The 19,362-nt window shown below is 39.0% G+C and overlaps 1 protein-coding gene across 11 annotated transcripts in view; it reads right to left on the reverse strand.

Annotated features, from left to right (window-relative positions):
• Nucleotides 1-3,794: 3,794 nt before the first annotated feature.
• Nucleotides 3,795-19,362, reverse strand: part of ZNF532 (zinc finger protein 532) — a 45,412-nt gene continuing 29,844 nt past the window's right edge. For all 11 annotated transcript variants that reach the window (XM_040539955.1, XM_040539961.1, XM_040539956.1 and 8 more), the window contains 5 exons: nucleotides 15,743-15,905; nucleotides 11,793-12,071; nucleotides 7,970-8,082; nucleotides 6,948-7,095; nucleotides 3,795-5,675 (listed from right to left, as the gene is read on the reverse strand). In XM_040539955.1, the coding sequence (XP_040395889.1) occupies nucleotides 5,181-5,675; nucleotides 6,948-7,095; nucleotides 7,970-8,082; nucleotides 11,793-12,071; nucleotides 15,743-15,905 (1,198 nt within the window). In that variant the 3' untranslated portion in view covers nucleotides 3,795-5,180. The remainder of the gene's footprint in view (nucleotides 5,676-6,947; nucleotides 7,096-7,969; nucleotides 8,083-11,792; nucleotides 12,072-15,742; nucleotides 15,906-19,362) is intronic.

Below are 19,362 nucleotides of genomic sequence, written 5' to 3' on the forward strand. Positions count from 1 at the left end.
TTTCATGCTCCCCTGAAGTCTCTACTACTGATTCTGAGCCTCGGTTGGAAAATTTTGGGGGCTGAGATAAGCATTCAGGAGGCAGAAGAAGCCAGTGGCTGGACAGGATGGGGACTTCCCAGCAGTGGCAGAGGCAGCCCAGAAGCTTTGCCGCCTTTTGAGTGGTGCAGTGTGATAAGCTGAACTCCATTGTTTTTATCTTACCCTTGAGGGAAATACATGTTTTTCCTACTAAATACCACCAATGCTGTAACAAGTTCATCACAGGAATCAGGAGCACTTGCACCAACACTGTAATGAGACTTTCCCTAGCCCAAAACACACCAGCTTCACCAGTCCTTGCTCCGATTGTTTGCCAGTGGGTTTGGCCGTTCATCACACAGAGAGCGCTGAGCCAGGACATCTCATCTTCTCTCTGGCACTCCACGGCCAGCAGCGCAGGACAGACCTGCCCGAGGGACGGCCTGCAGTGGCCCACCACTGGGACAGGAGGCACCAGCGCCAGGCACACCTGCACGCCTCTGCCGAGGCTGGGCGGTGGGTACGTGGCTGGTGCCCTGCTCTGAACCTGAATGGAAGAGGTGGGGCAGGCGCACACTGCTGGGGCCACAGCTCCAGTCGGTGGTCATTACATCTCTGAAAAGGCATTTGCAGTCCTGGTAAAGCAGCTGGATACTTAGGAAGAGGTCCTAGTGAAATTCCTACTTTGCTGAAGAGCAGAAAGGATTGACTGGGAATGCACATAACAAGTGGGAGGATATGCATACATTATATATATATATATATATACATGCACACACACACACACACACGTATACACCTGACAGGCACTGCCTCTGCTGAAATCTGAAATTCCTGCCTTTTTACTGGATGAATTGAGTGAATCAGCCAAATGCTAACCCCAGACCTGACACCACTCCTTTGTTCTGCCTGCCTAAATGCTCCCTGAAGCCTTAATTAGTATTTCCATTCTAATCTGCTTGGAGAGTTGATGCGCAATGCTAAGTACCTTTGTGTTCAACTAAAAGAGTGGCTGCAAAACAGTGGAAGCTAAACGATCCCTTTCCTACCTCACAGAGAGGCTCTATGAGGTTTAATTCATTACTGTTAAGTCCTCAGAGGGACGCAGGTGTAGCAAAGAGGTGTACTAATGTCATCATTATAATTGGCTGTCAGTGTCACAACATTAATTAAAAGCAAACAATTCAAATGTCAGATCTCAAGTAAAAATATGTTTAAATATCTTCTGTATAGTTTACAAGAGTAAATGATTCTCCTAGCCATGCAAAATGATTTTTTTTTGCCATTCTATTTGTGCCTCACATTGCTCTATGAAGTATTGTTCACTGCCTGGTCTCAGGAAATCATCTTCCCTAGGAAGACCTGGCAGGGCTCTGGGGCTCCGTTTGTATGCTGCTGGGGCCTGGCTTCTGCACCCGAGGCTTACTGCAGGGCCGGAGGCCTGAGGGCTGCTCACCCGTCCCAGGGGACCGGCTGCAACGAGCTGCCCTCAGTGGGGTCCCACTGCCTGCTCTGAAAGACGCACTGTCCTGTCACTCCTGTCTGTCCTGGCGTTCCCATGTTTTATCTATGGAGAAGTTGTATCTTGGGATTTGCTTCCTTGTCTTGAGGGAAGCACCATAAACTCACAACACACATACACCAGGCAAAGTGACTTTAATTTGAACCCCCCAGTGAATGTCATTGTTCGGTTCGTGCGCCAGCAGAAGCCTTGGAGGCTAGTCCATGCTTTTCAAAGTATCAGCTGGACAACCAGAGAGGACAGAAGAGGGGAAGGGGGCACAAATTCATTTCCTTTCTTTTCACCCCCTTCCCTTACCATAGCCCTCCAGCAGCTCTCCCCATGTTCCCAGAGTGCTGTGGCTGCACCTAGCTGATTGCTACTGGTTCCTTGGCATGGAAATGCACAGACATCTTCTCTTAGGCATTTTCTCCTTTGTGCTGTCCTTGCTGGCTACATAGCACCGTTGTCCCTTTAAAATGCTTTGTTTGAAAGCCATGCCTCACAGCAAGGATGGTGGCACTGCCCCCTGCTCTGCAACAGGGCTCTGCTCAGCCTCTCATCCAGCAGAGAGAGTTAAACCTTCACCCAAGCAGCTGCTGGTAGGGGACAGGGGACCAGCCATGCTCCAACCCAGTAAAAACATATTTCATTAATAAGCCACTTCACTTCCAATGTGCCTGCATTTTGGATGCTATTTTGGCACTACTTGCTTTTGCTTTTCCCTCTGTAAGCAAGTGTGAGTCCTGAGGGCTGGAGCGAAGATGAGACCAGCATGGACAGGACCATGACAAGTTTGTATAGTGTGGTTTCAACAGCAGAGGAGCCATAACTTCTGAAAGGGTCAGGCCAAATAAAACATGAAAACTTGCTTTGCCCAAGATCAAGCTAAATACCAAACAGGTTGGTCTTTACCAGGAAATCTCCCCTTGGACAAGACCAACTTCCAAGCAGTAGAGTCACAACAGGAACAAGCAGAAACTGTTTTGAGTAGTGCTTGGAAATGGGATTGGATTTCCATCTACCCTGGAAAGAGAGAGAAGTACGTTAACAGGCCTTTTTCATTACTAATACCTATGAATCTTGATGACTCTTTAATTACTCAGAAGATACAGACTGAAAATTCCCAGACTCTGTGGGACTAGGTAAGAAATACAGGTGATCAACATCATGAAATTAGTTGTCCTGCTAAACCTTTTATTTTCCTTTATTTTTAAAAAATCATTATTATTATTTAGGTCTGTTTTATTGTTTGTTTGTTTAAAGAAGCAACATTTATCTAAGGAACTCCTGTCCCCTTATCTAGCTGAGAGGATTTCTGTCTGTCAAAAGGAGACAGTTGGAAGAGTGGACTGCTGGCCTGGAGGAAAAAGCTGTACTTTCCCGGTGTACCCAAGTGGGTAGAAACTCTGACACAGAAGAAACATGCCTAGATATTATCAGGCAGTTCAAAACCCACCTTCCATTGAACCTTTCACAAGATTAATTGAAGTAGAGTTAAATCCCTCTTCGACTTAGAAAGGATCGAACAGAGCCAACTGCCAAGAAGCTGAACTCTACTCAACTGCCCAGGCAAAAAGAAATCCCACATGGCCACTTGGTGCCAATTACAAGGAGAAGGCAGCATGGGACCTTACACTGCATGTGTCTGACCCAGGAAGAGGCCTGTGACCACCGAACGGTTTCACATAGTCCCCAACAGCTTTCAGATGACTTGAGCACTACTGGCTTGTCAGTGACTTTTGCTTCTCAGCACTACCAACAATGACATACGTTATTGGTTCACAGCATCCCTTGGAGGTGCAGCACTATGTAAAACAAACAGAAGTATTAATAATGGCTGTGAAAATTTAACTTTTATTATCTGTTCACTGTGTACAAAACACCATTCTGCATAGTGATAACTCATTTGTTGTACAGTTGACAGTGCACATCAACAAACAAGTGTTAAAGAGGTATACACTTAATGAGAAGGGCAGTGATGGCCAGTGTACATTTCACACTAAGATCCTGCGTTGCCAGCTGTTTTAGGATGGAGTTCCTCATAACCACTCAACGGGTGAGTAATATAAATGGGATAAGAAGCATTTACCAATGAATCAATTTAAGAATGAGGATGAAGAGACAAAGCAGAATTAATGTATCTGATACACAATTTCCAGAATGATTAAGAAGGTTTACAGAGGTGGCTGAGAAGGATCCATATTTTTTCAAACACTTCAATCTTTAAAATTGTTAAAATTTAATCATAAATAACAGAATCTCACAAATCTTTAGGGGCAAAATGCTCCACATTTATTTACATATGAAATGTGTTTAATACAGTTGTAATGGACATAGTGTATAGTAACATCTGACAGCAGCAAGACTTTTAAAACAAACAATTACTACCATATATCATGCAGCTATCTATATATACATGATTTGTTTTAAAAAAAAGTACAAAAAATTTTATAGGGATACATACAAGGTATAAAATGCAAAAACAAACCAAAAATATAACTCTCACAGAGACCAATATATGAAAGGGACAGTATGGTACCTCTTTGTACTTTGTGAAAGCATAACTAGTGATATTAGATACACTTTTGAAATGGCTGAACTAGCTTCATAAGATCTGTGCTAAAGTTGAAAGCCCCGGTTATACTTACATAGGCTGGTGTGTTAGCTTCTTGACAGTTGTGGCTGTATGTAACACTGAGCACCAGAACATTTGGCATTAGCATACAGAGCTGGGAAACACCAACCCCTGCAGCAAGGGTTAACTATTTTCTTTTGATAACCAGAAATTAAGGAAAATACATAATGCTGTGTACTCGCTTCTATATGTTTAATAAATTACATGACAAAAAACATCATAATTATAAACCTATTCCTCTAATTACATCTTATTTGTTTAATCCAGAGCAGCCCAGCCCTTTTATAACTATTTTAGCTTTGATCACAAGCACCTGATGGTCTAAAAATTACTTCATGATACATATATAGTTGTGCAATTATACTTTTCAGAAGTACTTTAAAATTCTAGGGGGTCTGCACCTGTTTTGGTGTTGCCACCTAAAACCAGCACTGCACTTTACACACGCAGTGATACTTTTTTTTCTTTTTCTTTTTTTCTTTTTTTTTCCTTTTTATTTTTTCTTTCCTTTGTAGAGAGAAGGTTTAAAAGCTTCCTTACACATTTAGAAGCACTAGTCCTGTAGAATTTAAAATCTCTCCTTGGCTTGCTTGCTTTCTTCATTTTTTTCCCCTCCAAGCACTGCCTTCTGATGCACTCCCATTAGCTAAACTTTCTTGCAGAAGCATTCATTTAAGAAACCCGAGAAACTGCCCCAGCATTAAGAACTCTGTTTTAGAGAATCTTACTACAAAAAACAGAAACAAAACAAAAAACAATTTTCCACTAGATACCAATACAAACACGTAACAAAGAGTATAAAAGTTATTAGTTTAAATATATACAAACTCTTTTCAACTCAAATACTGCTTCAATGGTTTTGAGGGTATAGACAATGAGGTGAAGGGGACATTTTTATGCAGAATATATTGCAACAGCCTGAACAGTACTGTTAACACTATTATACCTTGAAATTTCTGTAACAAAAATGTCATTAGTATTCCAATGTGGAGAGAAATTTCTGTGTCCCAAATAATCTGATCATTTTTCTGCTGAACTCATTCTTTTTGACTTGATGAAGGCCATGCCATGTGTTCTCATGTGAGTATTTAAGGCCGCTTCAGTTTCAAAAGTCTTTGCACACACTTTGCATCTTCTGTCTGATACCGTATTGTCAGATGACTCGTCCTCATGATTGGGCTTGTTTTCTTGCTGATTATCTTCCCCAGACCCATTTTGTTTTGATACTGGCTGAGGCTCCTTCAGCTTATGTACAATGAAGAGATGTCTGGAGAGAGACACGTGAGATGTGTAGCAGAGTCCGCATTCCCTGCATTGGTATGAAGAGCCATCAGATTTATGCTGAGGAATATGTTCATGAAACTGGAGAAGATTTTCTGTTGTAAAGCCACAAACAGCACACTTGTGAACCTTAAAAACATTTATTTTTAGCTTCTTCAATGGTTGCGTGATTGCACCTCGTGGAGGCCTGAATTCCAGTATAGGTTCTTCCAATTTACGCTTTGGACTAGGAACCTAAAAAAAGCCATAAACAGCATTTCGTGTAAGCATAAATATGCAGTGACTTCAGTGACTGTGACTGCAAACTTCAAAAACTTTCCAGTGGTAGATTCCAGTACAACTTTGAAAAATACAGTATTTGAAATAATACTTGCAAATATATGTTGCACATGGTAGAAAAGTAAGGGTTTTCTTTCCTATAAATTTCACACAGATTTTATTTTGTCAGCTCTGATAAAGCAACAGTATCTAATGCACTGTGTTAGCATGATTAAATATTTGCCAGTGTAACTGCATCCAAGTACACATCAATGTGACTACAGTTGTGCATAGAATGTAGAGTATCAGTCTAAGAACTTTTCAGCACCACCTTCTGAAACTGTATTTTAATTGCACTTAATATTTCATAACTGAAATTTGACGTGATGGATTATCTACTGGCTGTTAGTAGCCAAATGAACACAATGGCAAAGGATGAACTAATATGTGCAAGTTTTTTTGTTTTTTTTTAAAACTATTTAAACATATCTTTTTTTTTTTAATTCTTTTTGTTACTTTTCTGACATGAATATGTCTTTACAATCCTCTACACCGTATGTAGCCTGGATATACTCCATGATATTTCAGAAGACAATGTATATAGTTGCCATATTTTTAACACTTAAATAAAAAGGCACTATATTGGGCTGAAAAAAGAGTCATGTAAAAGACGAGTAAATTTTAAAAAACATGTATGTTTGTGTATCTACTGTCAGCGCTGGTTGTTGAAATTCTTCATCATACAGAGCCCCTAACACTTAAAAAAAAAAAAAAAAAAAAGCTGTTAAACTCTGCACATAACAAGTCTTTTGACAGCGCTGTCTTCTTATTTTTGCTTTCCTCCTAACGCTCATCATCAGACTGAAAGCAGTTTCACTCTAAAATTTATGTCAAATAAGCTCAAGGCTGGGTACCTGGAATAAGCTCATAATGCTTCTATGCAACCTTTAGCTTTTCTACAGCTATGAGAGGACTTGGTTGCAGAAGTTTTGAAAGGTGCTCATGAAACAAACCACCAAAAGTAAGTTACATTTTCTATCATTTAGTGATTAAATTAGACTGTAAGTCTTTCAAAAAAACATGTTCTAGCTCAAGCATGATAGAATTTGTTGCAGTAACCTTTGAGACATTTTTGGGGCTCTACTTCACAGATCAAAATTTTACGGGATCAAAATATCTGCATCTATTTAAAGATCCTGAATGTATACTCACAAAAAATATCACTTTCAGTGAAATCTAAGAAATTACCTTTGTATCTTCTTTTACTTCCCTTTCTTCCATATTGGTCGATTCAGTCATTTCTTTTACATCAGGGTCTTTAATGCCATGCATCAACTGAATATGTTTTTCCAACATCAACCGCTTGGTAAAAGTACGCCTTGAATCTGGGCAGTGTCTATATAAACACAAAGCAGACATACAGAGATTCAAATGTCATGTTTTAAAAAAGATGTAATATTCTGAAGAATGTGAGCAGGTAAATAAATCCAGACAACAGGACAATCTATTAAAGACAGTGACAACGCTTTTCCAATCAATCATACAGGCAAGTATTATAAGAAAAGGAGAACAACTACAAAATAAAACTACAAATGTTTGAGCAACTTGTATTCACAGCAAATGAGAAAGAAGTTCTCTGAAGATAATATCCAAAATGGTAGGAAGCGTGGGTCAGAATAAAACTCGTGAGCATATCATCCTTACCATAACATCAAATTTAGCTCCACTATATGCAAATACAAATATATGTATATGTACACAAAAAGATAAAGCAGAAAGTTTCTTATTATATGTTTTATCTGATTGACATGGGTCTTTTTATTACATTATGTGTCCTCTCTCCAGCCCCTTAAATATCACTGAGGACTTTTAGACATTACACACTGTTTTATGCATGAGAAAAATACTACTAATATTGACTTTTGCTGATTAGAAGAGTGGTTTGTGTATTTCAGAGACTACTAAAAACCAAGTTCACCACTGTAAAACTATCAGCCACGGAAACTCTCAGCTTAGTAGAACTCCTGACTTGCTTGCCAAAGCTCCTGAAAAACAGCGGACTTTACGTACATGTGTTCTGAGTAGTTTGTTATGTTTCATGCAGGCAGAACAGCTCAAATAGTTTGGACTGTTTATTTATTTAAATAACTGATTCATTTGAATGAACAAGACACTTGCTTTTATACAGTTAAGAAGAGAAATTCAATTAACAATGTTTTTGTTGGTTTATACTCTGTCTCTAGTATGTTTAAAAAACAAATAGAACTTACGAGCATGTATAAACCTTCCTAATGCCTTTGTGCTTGATACGATTGTGACGACATAAACTATGGGACGAACTGAAAGATTTGTCACATTGTCGACATGGGTGTTTCTTCATTTGCTTTAAAAGAAGAAAAATGCATTAAATAAATAAAGCTAAGTAAAAGTAGTGCATGCATTAAAAAATCTTTCAGAGCAATGTGGCCAGCATGAATTACACACGCACCTACCAAAGATTGTAAACTGGTACCACAAACCGTGGGTGAAGTTCTTCCATCAAAGAAGCACATAAGATCAGTGGATTATTTCTGGACCAGTAAAGGCAGCATGGTCAAAGACCTGCTTTCACTATAAAGTAATCTCACCCTTTCCATCACCAAATTACTTCTGCAGTTGCTGACAGGGAGAGGTTACCAATCACCCACAAGAAAATGGGTGAAGGGCACATACTAAATAATGACCATAGCAAAACATCATGAATACTGATGTGATCATAGGGCTCAAAAAAGTCATGAGGAGAGGCAGTCTGATGTCAACTTGAGGAACACCTACTTGGGGAGTTCTATGGGTCTTATATTACTATTAGTTTAGTGTAAGGGGAAAGAAAAGGAAGTTAAAAATGATGGAGTGGTCTCCACCCATGTCATTCCAGCCGAACGCAGCCACAGGAGCTATAGTATCTGAAGAAATAACGTCTCCAAAACTGTCAGCTATAAGAGATCCAAGAACGAATGACACGGTCATTCAACAATCCTAGAACTCAGTCCAACGGCCTGTCTTACCAACCCAAGTAGTTGCAGCAAGAAAACTGAAATATTCCCAAACAAATTAATTAAATGCATTAATCAGTACATTCTGCAGCATGGTTTTGCAGTATGCTTTTGACTGCAGTACTCTGGAAAGAATTTACGGATGCTTAAAGCAGAATGTGAAGGCATAGTAAGGATTCAATCAAAAAATAGCCCTGGACTATACTGTATAAACTGTAATTAATTGAAGAAGCATTATCTATATGCTACTAACATTTTTTTACTTGCCTTCTGTCACTCTGATGTAGATTTGATTAGACTGGATGTGATTCTCCAGCTCATTCTGAAGTGACAATATTATGGGGAGGTGTGTTGCTTTGTGTCGTTTTAAAGAATTGTATCAGTGTAAAATGTAAGTGTATCTGATCTCAAACCTACTTCTGTTTGCCACTAGAAGCATTGATGAGTTAGTATTTGCACTAATGGGCAAAACGTTTTACATGCTGCTAAAGGGACTGATTTTGAAAGAAAACTAAACTAGGATTGTATGAGTGTTACAGGATCAGAAATAAGTAATTAGTTCATAGTCATACTACAGGGACTGTAACATATTTTACGGAGTTTCTTTATAGACACTCCATAGCAGAAGTGTCACAAATATACCTGCTAGGCTTGAAACTGAAGCAATTAACACTAATTCCTTAGTGACTTCAACAGACAGAAATGCAAAAATGGGCTTCTAAAGCAACAGGAGAAACCAGAGATATTTGTCCAACTTTCATGCCCTCAAGCTGTAAAAGGAGAACCAGGTAAAAGAAAATGTAGTTCTGTGAATCATAATCATTTGTTTTTGTCTGTTTTGTTCCAAGGGCGACTGGAAATGTAGCTATGCAGCCTGAATACAGCATTCTTTACAGCAGGAAGGCAACATCTCTCAGACGTGGCTGAAAGAACAGAGTGGGAGTTACTGAAGGCAAGGATGAGCATGAAAACGGTCGTTCAATCAGGCTTGGGAGCTATTTGCTTCAACTTGTCATAAGAAAATTAGAGATGACACTCAGCAGTCTGGCATTTTCAGCCTTTCCATAAAATATTAAGAAACAGAATAAAACAATTTGCACAACACAGCTTTAGAGATAAGCACTGAAATTTGAAGAGACACAGAAACCTCTGGAAGTGTGCTATCATTTATTATAGCATATTAGCATCCTGAAAACTACAGATTTTTCCACTCTGGATGATTCTTCTCCACTTAGACAAAATAAATCTGCTGTCCCTTCCAGCCCGGCTCTCTCTCTTTAGTGCAGCACAGTACTTTAGTTTAATTCTTTGCTTCTCTGTTGAGGGAAGAATCAGGCCATTGCTCCTGGCACACAGCGAAGGCCAGGACTGGACAGCAGATGACCGCTGTGCCGCAGCATCGGGCTGCACCTTGCCCTGGCCGGTCCCACCCACAGCTACGCAGGGTCCAGCTGAGGACCCTCGCAGAGCGCCCAGCCCTCTGGGGGGTGAGGAACTGCAGTGCTCCCAGCGCCACCGCTCCTGGCTGTTCACGACACTGGGTTAATGCTGCCCTGCTACTCCTTGCTCCTTTGTCCAGACTCTGTGGAGCTGGCCTTTAATTCCTACATGCCTGGTTTTCCTTCAGTTCCATGCTCTCCTTGCCCTGAATCCTGCCTACAAGCCCAGCTCCCTGGCATCTTTTCCTCCCATGCAGCCCCTGCTCATTTTTGATGTTTGGGTCAGTGCAACCTTCAGCTTTTGTGTTTCCCAGTCTTGGCTCACCTTGACTTTGATAACCACCTTCTGGTTCCAAACCTTGCTCTAGGTGGGTACAACAGTTTTAGTACCATCAGGAGAGAGAATGTAGGCAACGCAACAGGGGACACAGACACTACTGCAGCAAAACAACAACAACAACAAAAAAACAACAAACCAAACCAATAAAGGAACTGAAATTTACGTTTCCCCTATTGGTTCTGTGCTTGACAATCAGCACTTTGACCTCACTCCTGTAAATACTCATGCACATGAGTAACCTCATACAAATCATACGTGATTACATATATGAATCACCCACTACTTATGTGTTTGCTACAAGCAGTAGCACAGTGTCTGATTCAAACTGAATCAACCCAAAGAATCTCACTGACTTCACTGAACTTGGTATCCAAATCCACAATGTGATACTATGTGGAAGAATGAAGTCTGAACTGAAAATGGAAAATTCATCTTAAATAACAAAACTTTTTGCTTTTTTGCTTTACTCTAGCTTGTAGCACTGGAGCACAGGCTATGTTTTTCACTATTCTTTTCCTTTTTAAGCTAAATTTAAAAAGTCAATTTTTTAGCTCTCTTCCCTGCAAGCAGTAGCAGAGGAAAGTTGTTCAGTTTCACCACTGTCCACCTGCCAGTCCTTTTAATTTAATTAAAGTGGAAAAGTTATAGAATGCATCAAGGACATCAAGCTGTCTTTCTGCTGACTTGAGACCACAGCATTTCCGTATTTCACTTTCAGTCAGTTTTAAGTAAGCTATCTCACATCTAGCTGCCTTAAATAAAAATGTCACCTTGCTCAACTCAGCTGACTTGTTGCCTGAGCCCGCAAGTGTAAGATTAGAGCAATGACTTGATGTTAGAGTGAGTCTAGCTTTAAAATGAAATGCTGTTTGGTGCTCATTGGACCAGCAAATTGAGATTCCATTCCCTAAGTTCAACAGCTAATGAATTTTCAAGACAGAAGGAACTGTGAAAGCACAAAGGAAAAAATAAGAACCTGGATCAGATTAGATGACTTGGACGAAATAGTGGAACATCTTTCATTCTTTCCATCTTCAAGAAATGTTGGTACTGGATGAACAAGCCTACAATTAACTAAGCACGTGTAGATTTTCTCAAAAGAACTATGTAGAAAATGACAAAAACCAAGAAGCAAAAGAGAGAAAGATGACATACATGTAAGAACAGAGGAAAATAATGATGGAACTTAAAGGAATTAATTACAAAACCACAACAATTTGAAAAAAAAGACATAATATTTCAGGTTTAACTCACTTTTTGTAATTAGATATTATTCATTTACCTTTCCATGTTCCTTCCTCATGTGGGAAATGTAAACATCCCTCTGAGTGAAGAACCTATCACATTCCCAACATGTCCAGCCACGACTAGTGACTTTTTTAGGCTCTCCCTTCTTTATAGGAGAAGGAGATTTCTTCTCTAACTTTTCTGTTCCGTTGACAGATTTTGTGTCCTCTTTGTTGTGACTGGTTGAGTTCTGATTTGTAGGTTTCGTACTGAGAGGCAAATTTATCCCCAGGTTTGGTGGCCCTTCCACACTTTTCAAAGTTCCATGCATTGACTACAATAAAATAAAAAAATAAATATAAGAAAACAATTAACATAGATGTGTACAATTGTACTGACAAAATGCAGAAGACCTACCGAAACATAAGTCTCCATTTACTTCTTTGTCATACTTCATCAGATCACATTCTTAACTTAAAGAAACAACGATTAAATATAGACAATGTCTAACATAGGCAGAAACTAGCCAACAACACTGACACCAGCCATAGCTAAAGTAGTAGTTTTCTTCAGTGGCTGGATATTTTCACAAAAAATGAGACTACGCAGGTTAAGTTTAAATTGCTGTTGAATAAGGAGAAAAAAAGGGCTCAAGAAGTACATTAGGTTAAGTTCAGTTTCTTGCTTTACTTACCTAATGTAGTTTATTGAACATCCTCATTTCAAACTGTGTGTCTAAAGAGAGATTTCCAAGAAGGCAGGGTTTTTACTGACAAGTTTTGACTTGGAGCATCGGTAAATAAGACAAGAAAAGGTAACTCTGGAAAGATCAGGCAATTATGTTTTTTAGGATATATTAATGTTTTATGTTAAGCCTGTGCTAAGCCCAGTCTTACTGCATGCTTGGGTTATAACTGCTTAGGGCTACACAATGCTAACAGTCCTTGGAATCAAAGGTGTGCAGGGCTGGCGGGGACAGCTAAGAAGTGCCTGACAGGCTGCTCAGCACCCTGCAGCTCTTAGGTAGTGATCCTTCCTCACTGATATATTTCTAGCCTTTAAGATTAGGTAATTGATTAGTAAGATGGGAAAAACTTTTCCACCTCCCCAGTTTATGGAGCCAGTGTCACATGGCGGCATGATACCTCAGCCCACAGAGAAGATGACTGCTTCAGGAAGACCTGGACCTCAGCTGTGTGTCTGAGTTTCATATATAACCATGGACTCAACAGGAATGAGTCAGCAGGGTTCTGGGCCAACAAAGATGACTGCAAACCAGGCTTATCGTATTGTTGAACACGGATCCACTGTCAAGGTCTCTTTCACATCCAAAAGACTTGCCCTTTACATTGACAGCATTCTAATCATCTCATATACTGATCTGTATTATAGCTATCGTGGATGATGTGTGGATGATGATGGATGATATCGTGGATGATGGCCACCCTAAACATACAGGTAACTTCAGAAACAAAAATCATCCAATACATTCTTGATTCGGAGAATGTAAGTATACCAATCTGCTTCTCCAGTATAACACTATAGTACCAAGTTCTTTGTAAATCGTGTGGCTTTTGGGACTAGCTGCAGGTTGTACTACAAATATCAGCCTGATCTGTAGAACATGTTCTATTTGAATAGTCGACTGGAGAAGAAAGCCAGTACTTTTAAAAGCTAAGACATTATTAAAAAGCAAAGTGCACAGGATTGACTGACAGCTTCTAAGAACAAATTAAAATTGTGTAGTAAAGGAAGAAGTTTTCTGGTGTATCCCACTGCACTAGGAGATGAAGTACAAGCATTGGGTGGGGGGAAGGAGGGTCCTCTAGTTTCAGGCAACTGGAGATTGATCTGGAGACTCCATCCCATCTTAACTTGTGAGCATGTAAGACATCAGTGCTCAACTTTCTATATGTCTTTTAAATGTAATACCTGAAATTTAGTTTCTTAAAAATAATCCCAAAGTATTAAAGCATAACCTGAAGTCACAGTGACAGTATATACCACCACTAGAACTGAGTGTTACACCTCCAGTCCAGACCTTCACTACCTGTTATCACTGGCTGTTCCATTTTTTTTGTAGCAAGCCATTAGAGGAAAATAAGACATACATTTTGCCAACAAGATACCTTCCCATCTGCAGGAATTACTCTAGGTCATTTTTGTAGCTTTAAATAACCTCCTTCTGAGCCTCTTTCTAACCCTTTGTGTTCTATTTTCATCCAAGTCTTCTCTGCCTTGCTGCTTTATGTCTAGCCATATCAAACAATTACTTTTCTTGCAGCTGGGATGAGCTCTGCCCTTGTTGAGCACTCTTCCTCTCCCCCTGTCCTTTTCTGCTTTTATCTATACCCTGTTACTGTCTTTTTCTTTCCCCCTAGAGTCAAGTCCAATTTACACTTTTCTGCTGTTGTTCCTAATACCCTACATACATCCTAAATGTAGAAGCACTAGCAATTCTGAACAAAAGCTGTAATGCTGTTACTGAAAGCCTGTGTTCTAATTCACTAGTTTTGTTCTCAGAATTGTCTGCATCATTTGTAGTAAAACATGCTGAAAATATACTGGTCAAAAGTACAAATATTGGCATGGAAAACTATAGCCAAAAATCTTAAAAAGTATCCAAAACATAGGTAACTGAGTGTAACTTTATAATGAGAGATGCTGAGCAACCCTAACTTGTATAAGAATAGCTCCTGTCTCTAACCACAGTCACATCATGTCCCAAAGTGGTTTTCAGGTCTTAAAGAAATACATATGTAACATCACTTCCACAAAAATACGTGATTCAAGAAAAACTAATCATGTACGTAAGACATACACTCCAATATATGGAATTTGCCTAACTAGTTAGAAAAGAAGCAATACAAGTAGATTGAAGGAATTAGAAAATATGACTTTGCATTGCTGCATTAGAGGACCCTTTAAGGTATCTGACATAAGTCTAAGATGATTCTTACTGTAAACATAAACTAGTTCAGAAACAAAGAAAATATATTGTCCTTGTATTTCTGAACATCTTGGGACGACCTCTCCCTATCTCCAATTCATGTTTAAAACTGGCTTTAAAACCAGCTGTTTTTGCAAGAATTCTGATCTTGTTTTCAATGCAACTTTAGTGATTTCTAAGGTTCTAAGTACCATAGTTGAGGCTAAAATGCAAAATGATAGTTTTAGCAGGCAAGAAAGATGTCTGATTTTTCACTACTCTGTACAAATTTTACTATTTAAATAGCTTCAACAGTTGCCAGACTATGATGATAATGTATAAGAAATTTCAGCACTGCTAACAGACTTGGTGTATTTAAAACAAGGTAACAGAGTATTTAAAATGTATAGCTAGCAAGTTAGAGACTTCTGATTCTTAATAACATGATTTGCAAGGATGGCAGTAAGTCTTTTCTAGTCAATTCCTTCAAGCAGTTACAAGGATATTGATGAAAAAATCCACTTCAAGTTCTTTTTTTTCAAAGCGTGCATGTGTTCATGTGCACACACACACACACACACACACAATTTCTACATCTATTCAAGAAACATATGGGTTCCCCCCAGTTAGTTCTGAATATCAAAGGTTTCATTTTGTAACGTGCTCAGCATTCTCAACTCCTAACAACTGGAATAATACTTGAAATACTGTAAACAAGGCTCAACAGTTATTAGGATTGGATCAATGTACTCCAATATCATTATTATATATTGTTATCTCCTCATTTAATTTTCATAAAATGACATACTGAATGCAATGTACTGAGATATTCCTAGTATATCAAAATCAACAATCACATAGAAATAGTAAGTGATTACATCACAGATGCTGAAAACCATATGAAATATAAGACTAGCATTTGAAAACAATATTCACAATTTACTCTTTTGGAATTATTAACATCTCTTTCTTCCAGCAGCTTTCTTGTTATTCTGAGCCTTTTTTACAACATTTTCTCAAAACACATATTGCATGATAAATAGTATCTAAGAATAAAACAAGAGATGCCTACACACCTTGATATGATCCATCATAAGCTGTTTCTGTGCATACAGAAGAGAGCAGTCTGGACACTTGAAAACAGACACCTTCTGGTTTTCAATATGCTGATCAAAGTGGCGATAGAGCAAAGGTTGTAGAGTAAACACAGTGTCACACATAGAGCATTTATATATTATTCTAAAAATAGAAGTACAATAAACAGTGTCAGTCATGTTTATGATCTATCACCACGAATCATGATGTTAACTTTTTTCTCAGCAGATACAAGATCTGACACGTTTAAGCAATTATTTCGCACTGCCTGAAAAAAGGTAAAACGAAACTAATTCAGAACATCTTCCAAACTCAAAATAAAGGAGTGGTAGAAAAAGCAGAAAAATAGAAAAAAATGACTAAACCAGAAAACAATAGCATATGCTAGTTACATATATAACACCAACATCTGCTTACAGTACTCTGAAGTAAGAGGTCTTCAGCTCTTGAACCCATGTTGTAACTGAAGGACAAAGAATACACCTGTTTCAGGTTGCAAAGGCAATGTATTTTAAGGGAGTTACTGATTTGATTATAATCAGTAATATACTTCACGATGCACATATTTTTGTCAATGTATATGGCTTTGAACCTCCTGAATGTCAAGTCTAGACTCTGTTAATGTTCTGAAACTGAGACTTCACAGGGTGATATTTCCCTGTTCTGCAATTACAGGCCTTTAAGAATCTGTCTATCACAGCAATGTAGAGATACCACCAAAACCGCAACTTCCTCTCTCAAAGCATATGCATTTTTTAACTTGGAAAATGAATGAAAGGAAATGACATGTGAAAGAAAAGGAATACAGAAATTTGCCATAGATCATCAGATGAAAGAGAAATCAAATCCATTAACCATCTGTAGTGGTACTTCAGGAAAACTTCAGATAAGATAAAGGAAACTCAAGCACAGGTGCTGAGTACCAAGACAGGCACTTCCTCTGTGAAAGCAGTCTTCCTAACCCCATCACTTAGAGGTTGATCTCTGTCCTAAAGAATGGATTTCCATTAAAAAACAAACAAACAAGCAAACAAACAAAACCCCTGCTTGTTAGCATGCTAAGTTTTCTCATTGCCCGCGTAAGTTCCTGTAAGGAAGGTGTTAAAGAGCTTGCCAGAAATAGGAAATGTTTCTTGATATTAATTGGTAAGGAAAAAAAAGAGGTTTCTAAAATGCAGTTTCACCTCATATATCTCGCATCAATAAAACCTCACTTATCTTACTAACAGTTTCAACTGAGATTGTAAGAGACAACTCCCGGGGAAATAAGTCAGTGGATTACCACCCTGGCAGACAAGCTGAAGTGAATGCAGACTGAAATGGAGAGAATGTGAATCTGCCCAGGCACAGGGCACTATTACAGACACTCACTCGCTATGGGATGCAGTGTTTAAGGGAAACAGAAAAGCAAGAGCCTAAAGATTTACTATGCAATAGATCATCTCCCTCAGCCACAGCACACAGCTGCTGAGCATCTCAGCACTCTAAACCAACATCTCGATCCTTTCTCAGCAGAACAGCTCAAGATAATTTGAAGCAAAGATTTTACTGCCAGCTGCCTTCGCTACACCAAAGAAAAAATGTAATTTCTTCAGAGAAGTACTTGCTACAATTCTGTAGTTAATATGTCTGTGAACACAAACTGAGAGCAGGTACTAACTGCCTGATGATATTTCCTGGTTCTGGGGTACCAAATACTTTTCTTCCATCCTTTAAGTCCTGTCTTTTATAATACTGTTTTACATCTTCCTCAACAACTTTGTCCAAAAGTAACGAAATGTCAAAACCTGATCGCTAACTAACCAGGCAAATAACCCGAGGCACAAGACTGTATCAAAGCCTTGCTCCTGGCAGGGCGATTTTCACCCTTCTGGTTCCTTGCTCATGGACCACTGATAACAACCACAATTCCAGAATTTTGGTGCCTCTTACTGAGTACTCGATGCCACTGCTAAGTGCTAATGAGAGATGAGTAAAATTACAGTGTTCTGGGTTAATAAGATGTAAATAAAGACTGGCAGAATTAAAAATTATTCTCTGTGTATTTCATGACATCTTTATTCGAACAATATCTTGGAAATAAAATTAGACAAAAGAAAAGTTAGAAAACCTGCTTTATCATCTGTTGTGGAACTAGACAGTCATCCGAGTTGGAACAATTTCAGGTCTGTAGAACATAAATTTGTTATTGCAGGCTTACGTAATTCAGTCAAATAAACTATGACCTATTATATGTCTCAGATTCATAATGTGCCTAAAGTAACACAAGATTACAGAATGATTGAGGTTGGAAGGGAGTTCTTGAGGTCATTCGGTCCAGCCCTGCCTCAAGCAGGGTCAGCCAGAGCAGCTGCCTAGGACCATGTCCAGCGAGGTTTTGACCATCTCCACAGGTGGAGACTCCACAGCCTCTCTGGGCAACCTGTGCCACTGTTTGACCACCACCCTCACTAACCTGTAATTTATTGTGTTCAGATGGAATTTCTTGTGGTTTAATTTCTGCCCATTGCCTCTTGTCCTGTGAGTGGTTGCTGATAAAGAGTTCATCTTCCTCTTCATTCCTTCCCATCAGGTAGGCATTGATACACATTTATAAGGTCTCCCTGAGCCTTCTCTTCTCCAGGCTGAACAGTCCCAGCTCTCTCACCTTCTCCTCACATGTGAGATGCACCAGGCCCTGCATCACCTTAGTAGTGCTGTGCTGAACTCACTCCACTATGTCCACGTCTCCCTTCTACCAGGGAAGCCAGATCTGGACCCAGTACTCCAGATGTGTCTCACCAGCACTGAAGAGATAAGAGAAGGATCACCTCCCTTGATTTGCTGCCAATGCTCTTCCCAGTCCCTTAATGACCACCACCTTGAGTAATGCACCGCTCACTAACACTTACAGGTGCTACTGGCAGCAGAAAGTGAATCTGCTACAAAAAAAATTCACTTATTTGTGAATTCATCATACATAAAAAAATTCTCTCTCTAAAAACACCAGGAGCTGAATACTTATATTTTCTATGAAAGCTAAATGACATTACTCTGTTTTCACAAAAGCACAAGAATTATCTGGTATAGATCGAACTTTAAAACTCAGGTCTCTGTCTTAATTCAAATTCATACCAAGATACCTAACAGTACGTGTTGTGACTATATCCACCAAGTTTTACTTTGATTCACATTTGAAAGCATGACTTTCAATCCTAAACACATGCAACTGAGTGTGCTGATTTGCTTTAAAACTGAGGTAATTGGTATTTAACATACATCAGCTTAAAGCCCTGCCCAAAGTTTAAAGGCAGTTATGCTTCTTTAGGACATAATTTACAATAGCCTAAGTTCAACAAGATCCTCGAGAAGGGCAGCCAGTTCAACTACCACTGCACAACCAGGGTAGTTACACACGCTCACTAACTACTCCTGCTCTACAGTACACACCAAAATAGGCATGATACATACACTTCTTCATTTTTCAAAAATCTGGGTAATAAATATTCATATATTATCTTCGAATGAACACACATGTATCTCACAGAAAAATACTTTCATATCGCATTAAAGATGTCTAGCATTTTGAAAGCTTTTGCAGAGCATGGTATTTCTCCTTCCT

This window comes from Cygnus olor, chromosome Z (genome assembly GCF_009769625.2).
Source record: "Cygnus olor isolate bCygOlo1 chromosome Z, bCygOlo1.pri.v2, whole genome shotgun sequence".
Lineage (NCBI taxonomy): Eukaryota > Metazoa > Chordata > Aves > Anseriformes > Anatidae > Cygnus > Cygnus olor.